This window comes from Oncorhynchus keta, chromosome 6 (genome assembly GCF_023373465.1).
Source record: "Oncorhynchus keta strain PuntledgeMale-10-30-2019 chromosome 6, Oket_V2, whole genome shotgun sequence".
Lineage (NCBI taxonomy): Eukaryota > Metazoa > Chordata > Actinopteri > Salmoniformes > Salmonidae > Oncorhynchus > Oncorhynchus keta.
This window is the reverse complement of record NC_068426.1, coordinates 29,905,779-29,917,973: the sequence shown is the minus strand read 5'-3', so window position 1 is coordinate 29,917,973 and position 12,195 is coordinate 29,905,779. Positions and strand designations below refer to the sequence as shown.

Below are 12,195 nucleotides of genomic sequence, written 5' to 3'. Positions count from 1 at the left end.
GTAAATTAGTTGATGATCAGAGCATCAGTGAAAAGCCTTGATCAAACTGGCCCCTGTGAATAAACAGAAACTGCCGGTAATCTACACAATAAAATTGTGTCACAAATGTAAATGTGTAGGGTACTAGGGCTAACTAGCCCACTGGGGTAAATGCCCCCCCTCCCCTGTAATTCACATTACGACCACAAGATGTCACCAAATTATTTCCCCAACACTTTCCCTGTCTGCCACTGCTGTTACTCAACAAAAATGTCCTCTATGTCATCACTTTTGGCGATATCAACAAAATGACTTTGTGGTAAATTGATCAATTATTTTTGCAATTTTAGACATATTATATATATATATATTCCAATGAAGTTAGATCTATAATTGTTTTTAAATATACAAGTAGGAAAGCCTTACAATAAATAATCCACTTGTTTAGAGAGAAACATTTCAATAATTTTTTAGTAAGTAATATTATGTTGAATGAGTGTTTTATGGTTATGAATGTCTTTCTACCTGTCATTTAGACAATGACCAGCCCAGTTAGCGCTAGTTTATGCTAACTTGCTATCTAGCAACTTCACTAATAGTAAATGCTAGCCAGCTTGCTAGTTAGCATAAACAGATAGGAGGGTTAGCTATCAACCTTACAACGAGATCGTCTGAGGTAAAATACATAACATAACTTAATTGCAGTTGTAAATGTTTCCACTAGTGACTGACAGTTAATTTGACTTTATAGCCTTTTAGTGATTTTAAACAGCATTTTGTCATATATATATATATTTTGTATATTTAACCCGTATTTAACTAGGCAAGTCAGTTAAGGACAAATGCTTATTTAGAATGACGGCCTACATACACCGGCCAAACCCGGAGGACGCTGGGCCAATCACGGCCTGTTGTGATACAGCTTGGATTCGAACCAGAGTGTCTGTATTGACACCTCTAGCACTGAGATGCAGTGCCTTAGACTGCTGCGCCACTCTGGAGCTGTATAACTAAATACATTTTTAAGAGAGAGTTTTTCAATTGGCATCTCTCCCCATTTTCAGTCACATGTGGGGGGGGGGACTGGATTAGGTTTGAGCAGTTCAGGCAGTGGGCTCATTACTGGGGATAGCTTTATTTGTGACCTACAATGTATGTACAAATTAGAATTGTGCAATAGCAGAGCATAAGAGAGTTAATTAATTATTGAAGTTATTGTGAAGTTATTGTTATTAAATGTTATATTCCAATGTTATTTAATGTTATTAGTTATATTCCATTCCAATTTTGTATTCCAATGAATACATTTTTTTATGAATTAAAAACAACTTTGAAAACCGTTTGCTCCTGAATGTCATTTGAAAGGCTGCTGGGATTTACAATCTTGCGTTATTCAAATGATATTTAGCACAATTGTACATAATGGGTTGCATGGAAAATGAACAAATAAAGAAAGAACAAATAAAATGAATGTGCAGGTGAGATAAAAAGAGGAGCTTTACATCAAATCTCCTCATATTGGGGATAGTAATGGTGGCATGTGCAATAGCATTTACTTCCCATATTTTATTTAAATAATTAAAATAAGACATCTTGACATAGCTTTTACTTACTAAATAATTTCTAAATCAAACTGATTAAATGTATTTTAACACACCTGTGTGAAACCCTATGCCATAATCTTCTACCGGGGTAATTTGGCACCCTCGTTGGCCAGTTACACCATGGGGAGGGGGGCAGTTACCCCGGTTCTTTAAAAAAATGCCACTTTTCTAAAAACATTTCATTAAATAACAAAAAAATTGTAAACTGTAGCTATTATTTCCCTTTGGAGTTTATTCGTCTAAGCATGACCTTCATTCACATACCAATGTTTTTCCAAATGTTTATTTTTCGTCAGAAATTACACATTGTTCTTAGGGGGGGATAATTACCCCAGTAGCCTACCTGTAAAATAGACCTTTCATGTACATAAAAACACAGTGTCCAAAACATTAAGAACACCTGCTCTTTCCATGACATAGACTGACCAGGTGAAAGCTGTGATCTCTTATTGATGTCACTTGTTAAATCCATTTCAATCAGTGTAGATGTAGGAGAGAAGACATGGATTAAGTATGTGTGCCATTCAGAGGGTGAATGTGCAAGACAAAATATTTAAGTGCCTTTGAACGGGGTATGGCAGTAGGTGCCAGGCGCACCGGTTTGTCCAGAACTGCAACGCTGCTGGGTTTTTCACATTCAACAGTTTCCCGTGTCCACCACCCAAAGAACATTGAGCCAACTTGACACAACTGTGGGAAGCATTGAAGTCAACATGGGCCAGCATCCCTGTGGAATGCTTTCGACACCTTGTAGAGTCCATGCCCCAACGAATTGAGACTGTTCTGAGGGCAAACTGGGAGTTGCAACTCAATATTAGAAAGGTGTTCCTAATGTTTGGTACACTCAGTGTATAGATGAGCTTTGAGTGCAGGCAGTTTAAAGGTTCCATTTGGTGCAATAACACAATCTTTAAGTTTTCAATGTTTATTATGATTTTAGTGGCAAAGCAGAATTCAAAAATCTAAATACTCCCAACAAAGCCCCAAGTACAATGGATTTATCCTCTGGCATGTTGATGTCCTCTGTAGGCTATCCATAGCCAGAATGATTTTGCAGTGTTATAGTCATCAGAGGTATAAGGAGGGTGAAGTCTGTAAATACAAAAAATTATAGAACTCTATTCAATACCTTGGTTTTTGTGGTAAAAATGTATGAAAAAACATCACATTTGACAACGGTTTTCATACACATACCTTGTTTATAATGTAGGGGCCTCTTGGTCCTATAATATTTTAGAGATTCAAATGAGATGACACTTGTGATCTGCATAACATTATGAGACAAACCAATAACAATTGTACATAACTTTGTGTGCCTCCTTGTCTGTATACCTGCAGACACACAGACACAAATAAGTTAACAGTTCAGTCATCTGCACCCAATGCGGGTAAATTCTTTAACATATTCTTACCTCTTTGTTGATTGACAGCCATTGAATTGTACATTTTCTTGTTTAGAAATCATTTTAAATATGAGTGTCAAATAACACAGCCATTTGCACAAATATGAAAAGATATATGGTATCATCATAAAACATTATGAATTTAGGTCATTCAAGGGAGAACCCTTACCTCTACATGAGGAGAGCCTTACATTTTTCAGTTAAGTGCCTGCACCTGCTGTCTTCTCAAATTCAAATCCACATTTTTCTGTTGGGCATCGAGGAACAAAAGGGGTTCCTCGATTAACCCCCTCTCCTATGGGGTTCTTGGAATAACTTTTTTGGGGGGAAATTTTGGATCTAGTCACAAACTGGTTGACTAAAGACTTTTTAAAAAAACTTATTTTTACTGACAGGAATATGACATATTTTTCTGACAACCATAAGGCCAGCTGGTCATAATTCTGACCACTATGTTATGAGCTATGTTACCTACTAGTCAGGTTCTTCGAGGCATTGTGAGACTCCCTGTTAGTGTAGAGAAAGTAAACAGGTACAAGTCAGTTTCACCTTGATTTTTTTCTACACCGTGCTGCTGACATTAATTATTTCTCTGACTTTTTCTTACCTCTCCCTCCCACTCGTGGCGTGACGTTGAAAGAGGGATGGAACTTTAAAAATTGAAAAAGACTGCGCGCTCGAAGAGCTTCTTCAGACGCGCGCAGCGAAATACACAACGATCGCGAAAACTCGAAGATTTACTTAGAATGCTGTGATAGAATATGTCGCGGTATGAATAATCTGAAACTCAGTTTCTATATAGTTTGTAGGACCGACGAAATAACATTGATTAGTGCCAGATAGTTTCACTATAAGCATTTCTAGACGATATTAGGCTATTCCACTTGGAGATTAATAGGCTACTTCTCAAATCCGGGAGAGTTGCTCTATGGAGTGAGACCCGTGTTGCAAATGTATTTCGTTGTTTGAAACTCAATAACAACTTTCTTGATTTTATTGAACAAGAGAACTGGGACGTCGGCTTCAGCGCGCCTCTGGAGTCATCCCTGACTAAAAGCTGGACATAAAACTCCGGTAGAATGAGCACGGATAAAAACAAGTGAGTATGAACCCGTTTTATATCTGAAAATAATTATTTTACAATGACCATAGCCTATCCAAAATTGGGACTTGAATTGTCCACTATATAGTGGGGCTGTGGCTGTGCATGTTGCGCTTCAAATATTGCCCCAGTCAGAAGTGGGGTAATTTATTTTCACGTTACTACTGAGTAGCAGATGTTCCTAATACTACGACTTTGATAGAGTTCCTATTTCAACATACGCTATATCAATTTTTCTGGAATCTAAGCGTAATTACGCATAGACCTTTTGTCGCCAAAAGTGTATTCCATCATGGAAAATCTTTCTGTCATTGCATTGAATCTGGCATGGCATTGTGTACCTTTTGAGAATTCCATTTTAAAAGCAGGGGGTAACTGCTTAGTGTAAATTACAACACCTTTCGAGGAAGGATGTTCAGCTTTGTGGTAAAAGAGAATTAACTACGTGTTAACTATTTAGCAGCCTACATTTGCTCAATTCTCAGTAGCTAACGGATCTTATAGGCTAAGCAAATGAGGTCTGGATAAGCCGCATGTTACGGTTGCTTCTTCGAGACGGCTTGAGAGGGCACGGTAATCCTTTTTCCCGAGATCCCGTCACAGTCAATTAGATTGGACGCGTCTAAAAAAAAGCACTAGAGCCAAGTGTTATCGCTCGTCGGGGTAAAATAATCCATGGTTACAAACATGTCTGTATATAAGACAACACCACAAAGCATGTGGCACTTCTCTTTCAGTCTGTGTGGCCTCTGTTGTAAAGTATACCCAACCAATTGTGCTTGCTTCTCAGGAACATGCAACCACGTGGAAAGTTTGAATGTTTGGGTTGTATAGGTTGTTACACTCCACTCATTCTCCTCATATCTAATCCTCCAGATGGCATTGTACTACTTTGCTCAGTTATTTGTACAGAGTATGTAATCCATTCATTCTGTAGATTTTATTCTGGTATATGTCTGAAGCAGTAACTGGGTGGGTGGGGGGACATCAGCCTGTCAAATTCATTGAAAAAGAGAGCAAAGAGAACCTTTGGATATATTTGATCTCCTTCTGAATAATTTCCACACACATGCAATGTGCATTCATTGCTTCATAGTTTAACAAGGAAACACTTTTTTTAAAAGTTCTGTCCACACCTTTAATCTGAAATTGCCTACTAAGAACCTTTATAAGAAATAATTGATTCCTCGTTCTTTGTCTATGTTCATCTTTTTACTGTCTATCAGTGTATTGTTTCCTCTTGTTTCTGCTTTAGAGAACACATAGAGCAAACCAGTGATAGACACACTGCATGGCACATGCTGGTTAGATTTTGAAAACATCTCTTACTTCCTTGTTCTTTTCTTTCAAGTGGCGTCACACCTGTACAGGTATTGTTAGAGGAAATTCCAAAGTGACTTAAGACTTAAAAGTGCACAGTCACTAGGAAAGATACAGCCACTGTTTACACAATCCTTTAGAGCCGATAGCAAGTTTCCCAAAGATCGTTTTCCAAGCTGCAAAAACAGCCACCTTAACATGTGAGAGTGATAGGGAAGCGCGGGTGGGGAAAGTACTTCACCCTGAACCAGGGACGAAAGGCCTATGCCTATGCAGGTAAGAGTGAATGCAAAGTTGAATGCCAATCAAACAAGACTACAAAGAACCACACATGCCCAGACCAATCATACCCTCCAAAGGTCACAACAGTTTTTTGCTAGCCCTGAGAAGGTAGCTCTCTCTCACTATCTTTCTGTTATTAGCCTTGTAACTAGCTCTGTGCCAACACTGTATTAAGGTTCAAACCTCAGCCAGAGGCTAGGCTTAAGGACCCTCTTCAGGGTGGAGGACCTGACCAGGAACAGTGTGGTGGGATTGGGATTTAATGAGTCATGCTGTAAGGAGCCTGGGTCCAGGGATGATTTCTGATCCTATGGCCCTGGCCTGCTGATCCCACATCCTCACGCACTGACACACTAATCTGGGCTAGCCCAAGAGAGAGGTCACCTATATGCTGAGAGGTATAGTTAGCAAGAGGTCTGTTGGTAGTAGATAAGATAAGATTGTACTTTAACACTCTGTGGTGAAATAAGTCCTTGGTGGAAAGGTTTTGCCCTCTGGTGTATCAACAGCCTATTCAGATTGAAGAGAGTTGAAGCAGAGGTTTCCGAATTAGATTTTAATTAGCATAATATGTACATAAACTTTTATTTTTACATAAACAATGGGAAGGCATGTGCCGAGAGATGGTTCGGGGGCTTGGCGACTAAACATTTTTTCCCCGCAGCTAAAATTTTAAGTCAACTCCCCTTCTGTCCTTGACTTTTCCTAAATAAATCAATTTAACACACTGACTTTAGAATTTCGATATCACAAACAGAGTTTTTGTTATAAGCAGTTTTATGAGGACATGTCATTTCCCCCCCTGCCCTTCACCCGACAGATAGCTACCGATCTGACGATGTCCCATCGAAACTACACCTAATTTATATTGAAACAAATTTCACACATGTAATAATAAAGGGTGACAATATATATAAATTGTCTTCTGAATGAAGAGACTGATGAACAGTGCCGTGTGTAATTGACAAAGAAGGGAACGGAACATCAAGGGATAATAAATCCTGGGCTGAAAAATAAAAGTGTCAATGTATGCCGATGACTCAAGTTTCCCCTTAAGTCTGCAATCTGGATACCTGCACGGTCTCATTGAAGATCTAGATTACTTATCTTGCCCCTCTGGACTAAAACCAAGTTATGATTAGTGTACCATATTACGTATTGGATCGTTAAAATACACAACCTTTACATTACCATGTAGTTTACCAATAAAATGGGCTGATTGTGAAGTAGACATATTTGGTATTCATATCCCTAAAGATATAAGATCATTTACCACAACAAATTTCCATAGAAAGTTAGCAGAAACAGATAAGATCCTGCAACCATGGAAAAGTAAATACCTGTCAAAGTGTCACCCTTTCTTAAACAAGCAATACAAAGCAGGTTACAATAAATGATTTATATTCCAGAAAAGACAGAACACATATTACAACAAATAGTATGTTTAAACTAAAAAAAAAATCTTAATGACAAAAAGGTAATATAGTCATTAATTATATTATGAATAGGAATGGTGGAGTTATGTCATACATGCAGCTATTCAAACTGATAAACAACTGATTGCAACATTAACGCAAAAATGGAGGAGGGAAAAAAGTTAGGGAACTTGTTTGTCTGCCATATATTAAAGACAAATTCTCTGAAATACATTGAACAAAAATAAACGCAACATGTAAAGTGTTGGCCCCATGCTTTTTGAGATTAAATAAAATATCCAAGAAATATTCCATATGCAAAAAAAGCTTATTTCTCTCATTCTGTGCACAAATTTGTTCGCATCCCTCTTAGTAAGCATTTATCCTTTGCCAAGATAATCCATCCACCTGACAGCTGTGGCAAATCAAGGAGCTGATTAAACAGCATGATTGTTACACAGGTGCACCTTGTGCTGGCCACTCTAAAATGAACAGTTTTGTCACACAACACAATGCCACAGATGTCTCAAGTTTTGAGGGAGTGTGCAAATGCAATGCTGACTGCCGGAATGTCCACCAGAGCTGTTGCCATAGAATTGAACATTCATTTCTCTGCCATAAGCCGCCTCCAACGTAGTTTTAGAGACTTTTGCATTACATCCAACCGGACTCACAACCGCATACCACGTGTATGGAACCGAGAATACCAAATAGTGATTTTATTCCTAAAATATGGTCAGAAACAGCAGATTCTAAGGTTTCTAAAACACCTACATTTGCCAAACAGCTCTCAAAATTGATTGGATGGGCTATATTTAAACATATTTTCTATTTTTGAATAACTGTAAAACTCGTCGTATGAGGTAGACAGCGTGGTACGTGTTCATGGTTCTTGATTTTTCTCAGAACACTAAACAAAACAACAAAAGAATAACGAACTGTAGGCTTTACAGAGCTAACAAAAAAACAACATCCCACAACCTAAGTTGGCAAAACAGGCTGCCTAAGTATGATTCCCAATCAGAGACAACGATAGACCGCTGTCCCTGATTGAGAACCATACCCGGCCAAAACATAGAAACACAAAACCTAGAAATAAAGAACATAGAATTCCCACCCAAATCACACCCATGTCAAACCAAAATAGAGACATAAAAAGCTCTAAGGTCAGGGCGCATTTCTCCGCGGTGGCGGCTCTGGTGAGGGACATAGACCCCGCTCCACCTCTGGCTTGGCCCACTTAGGTGGCGCCTCTAGAGCGGGGACCCTTGCCGCCAAGCTGCTGGGGACCCTCGTTGCGGGCCACGGACAGGAGGGCGCCTCGGGAAGCTCCGGACCGAAGGGCGCCTCTGGGCGCTCCGGACCGAAGGGCGCCTCTGGGCGCTCCGGACCGAAGGGCGCCTCTGGGCGCTCCGGACCGAAGGGCGCCTCTGGGCGCTCCGGACCGAAGGGCGCCTCTGGGCGCTCCGGACCGAAGGGCGCAGGCACAGGACTCACCAGGCTGGGGAGACATACCGGAGGCCTCTTCCTTGACCGAGGCACCGGATACACTGGGCCGTGGAGGTGCACTGGCGGTCTCGGTAACCCGTTCTGGCTGGATGCCCACTTCCACCCGGCATCTGCGGGACGCTGGCACCGAGCACACCGTCCTGTGAATGCTCGGCCGAGACAGCCTGGGGCCTGACCAGTCACCTGCTCGCCACGGTAAGCACGGGTCGTGGGCTCAGGTCTCCAACCTGACTCCGCTACACTCCCCGTGTGCCCCCCCCCAAATTTGTTTTGGGGGCTGCCTCCCGGGCTTCCTTGCCGACCGTGTTCCCTTATAACGCTGGTTCCTCTTTCCTGCTGCCTCCACCTGTTCCCATGGGAGGCGATCCCATCCAGCCAGGATCTCCTCCCATGTGTAGGATCCCTTACCGTCCAGGATGTCTTCCACGCTGCTTGGTCCTCTGGTGATGGGATGTTCTGTAACGCTCGTCATATGAAGTAGACCAAGGTGCATCGTGGTACGTGTTCATGGTTCTTGATTTTCTCAGAACACTAAACAAAATAATAACGAACTGTTCTGTTCTGTAGGCTTTACAAAGCTAACAAAATAATGACATCCCACAACCTAAGGTGGCAAAACAGGCTGCCTAAGTATGATTCCCAATCAGAGACAACGATAGACAGCTGTCCCTGATTGAGAACCATACCCAGCCAGAACATAGAAACACAAAACCTAGAAATAAAGAACATGGAATTCCCACCCAAATCACACCCTGATCAAACTAAAATAGAGACATAAAAAGCTCTAAGGTCAGGGCGTGATAATAACCGCAATTCCATGCATTCCACACCTGCGCACTCGCAGCAGCATAGAGCCTAGGCTAGTGATCACAGACGGCAAACAAATAATATAATAAAGTATAAAATATGCAAATACATGGGTCTGCTATTAAGATTTTTTACTGTAGGAGAATTACGTTTGAAGAGACAATTCTGTTTATATCCGACTGCTCGGAGAGGGTGAACTTGGGCAAGTTCGACCGCGACCTCCGGAGGTGGCGCACGAGAATTTCGCAGCTTTACATTACAGTAAATTGTCTAGTCGCTGGTTATTTTTGATACCTCTTGAATCTATCATAGAGTAAGAATGTTCTTAATTATGTGTAAACCAAATACAATTCACCCAGACTCAGGCAGTTATATGAGGAAGACATGTGTGTTAGTGATTGACTAGCTACATAGCAGACTGTGTCGGACTGTGCGAAATCACTGGTCTATAAATCACCATGCAGCCCAAATAGCTACTCATTATGTGATCCCGATGAGCTATTCTGCTCCTCTTGCCTTGCTCAAACTGATCCCCTCAAACATTGGATCTTAGGAAGACATACTATCCCCAAATAATGAGTTGAGTGACTAGCAAAACCGTTGTATGGAATGAAGCCAGTCCTGTAGAGACAAGCCAAACCACAGCTTTGCTGACCTTACACCTGACACAAAAATCAGCTCAACACCAAGGTGTGAAAAATCGTGTTAGGCCAAATGTCCCAGTGGTAACCTCTTGTACACTGCTGTGGCCCTATGTACATGGAGACCACGAACACTACATATCATGAGGCTGGTATAGAGAAATAGAGTATAGAATATTGTGTCACTAATAGTGGGGGGAAAAATATATCCTGAAGATACTTTTCACCCCCCTGGTGTGTGTACATCTAGTCCTGCGTCCCTGTTGTGGGTTTACCTCCGGTCCTGTGCTGTGCATTACTCATAAGGCCCTCACTTTCAGAAACCGCATCATCGGCAGATTAACTGGCTTCTGTCCTGGGCGGCGTATGGGGCCCCTAGTGTGGTAGGAGTGTTATCTTCCCCTTTTGGGCAAGGCTAGAATGAAGGCCCTATCACTCTGTTACTTGACCTTGACCCCCCTCTGAAGGCTAACCTGGTGAATGCTTCGCTAAATGCTACTTGAGGGCTATGGTAAAGTCTACGCTAAATTCTACGTGAGTGGATCGGCTAAAGGGTTTGTTCCCGTCTGTTTGGAAGATCGTAGACTGAAAGGGCACTATCAGCCAGTACTTCCATATCACGTTTCTGATGTCCTTCCAATATGCTATATCACAACAATGTAATACTAAGGCTTTATAAAATAATGAAGGTAAGCCACTGTAAACTTAATTCACTCTTCACTTTTTCCAGGGAAATTGGCCAAATAATTAGCAGTTGCAACTTACAAATACACATTTGACAAAGCCTTGTTCTGTTCAATGTTCTCTACTTTATATAGTACTCTAAATTCATGTTCTTAAGTTCAAAAGAATAGTAGACAAAAAATAGCTGACACCATTCAGGCAGAGGTAATTGTAAAGCTGGCTAATTTAACTAGCTAAATATTGAAAACCTGAATTATGCCAGCCTTACAATTACCTCTGCCTGTTTGGCTGTCTGTCTCATAAACCCTCTTAAACCACTAACCAGAACTCCCTACTCCTTTTAGTTAATATGAATAGGAATGACCTCTGACCCTGTACACTTCAAAGCTCACTCTCCCTATGTGCCTGCAGCTGTCCGCACAGACGTTTCTCTCTGTCCTTAAACAGAGCTTCAGAGCCTCAGAGGAAGGGCTGGCCTTGTCATATCACCAATGACACCTCAGGGACTTGAGAGATTGACTGGCTGACTTACTGACTGGCTGGCTGACTGAAGCTATGGCCGGCTCTGACAAATAGGAGATGATTCTCTGTAGCTGTTCGCCTCGAAGGCACGTAGTATCTTGGAGGGATTGACTGAGGCCATGGCCTGCCCTCTGTGTGACAGATATGACTCTATAACTGTTCGCACCAGGAAGGCACGTAGGCTGTCCTGGAAAGACCGAAGAAGAACCAAGGAGATAATGGTGAGAGATGCAGTATAGTACAACACCCCCCCCCATTTCAATCCCTCCTTTACCTCACAAAGAAACACAATGACACTCAAGGCTGCTTTGATCCCGCTCAAAACACAACTCTGTGGTAACTAAACCTTTTCCCATTCTTTCCTCCATTCTTTCCTTTAAGAATGAAAAACCAAAGGAGGGTACACGAGAGTCTGAGTCCAAGCTTTGTCATCGCATGGCAGGATGGCCTAATGACAGGCCCCCAGGCCACGCCTCTCCCCTGTGTGTTTGATGTTGGGAGCTTTGCTTCAACTTTATGGTTGTGGCCTGACCCCAATCATATCTGAAGGCCAGATAATGGAGTGATAAGGCTGTCCCACCACTGGGGAAATGCAGATGAGCTGCTTGCTAGCTGGTGCTATCTATCTCAGGAACAAGTTGTATCCTTCCTGTCTTTGTTTATTATTTCTTTTTCAAACTGTGTAGCAGTGTTATTCCAGCCCGGGGCAGTGAAAAGGGAGAAAATAAACATTTGCTAGCCTACCTTGCTGTCCAAGGTGCTCTAATTAAGGAAGTTGGATGTGAAATACCACATTTATCGTCAGTAAAAATCACCTGTTGACGATGTGTCTACAGGACCATATTATTGACAAGTTAATGTATATATTATTTTTTAAATCTAAGGACCGTGAGAAAGGGGGATGGTCACAGTTCTGCCCTTATCCTG

At 41.5% G+C, this 12,195-nt stretch overlaps 1 protein-coding gene and 1 long non-coding RNA gene across 3 annotated transcripts in view; one reads left to right on the top strand and one right to left on the bottom strand.

Moving 5' to 3' along the window:
- Window positions 1-2,359: 2,359 nt before the first annotated feature.
- Window positions 2,360-3,512, bottom strand: LOC118385371 (uncharacterized). 2 transcript variants are annotated; one of them, XR_004826008.2, is made up of 3 exons: window positions 3,156-3,512; window positions 2,778-2,806; window positions 2,360-2,675 (listed from the first exon to the last, which is right to left on the bottom strand). It is a non-coding gene; the product is annotated as an uncharacterized LOC118385371 (long non-coding RNA). The 2 variants fall into 2 exon arrangements; XR_004826009.2 differs by having other exon boundaries at window positions 3,178-3,512.
- A 172-nt stretch (window positions 3,513-3,684) lies between these two features.
- Window positions 3,685-12,195, top strand: part of LOC118385370 (electrogenic sodium bicarbonate cotransporter 1-like) — a 67,569-nt gene continuing 59,058 nt past the window's right edge. Inside the window, exon 1 of the mRNA XM_035772463.2 lies at window positions 3,685-4,085. Coding sequence (XP_035628356.1) covers window positions 4,066-4,085 — 20 coding nt within the window. The 5' untranslated portion in view covers window positions 3,685-4,065. The remainder of the gene's footprint in view (window positions 4,086-12,195) is intronic.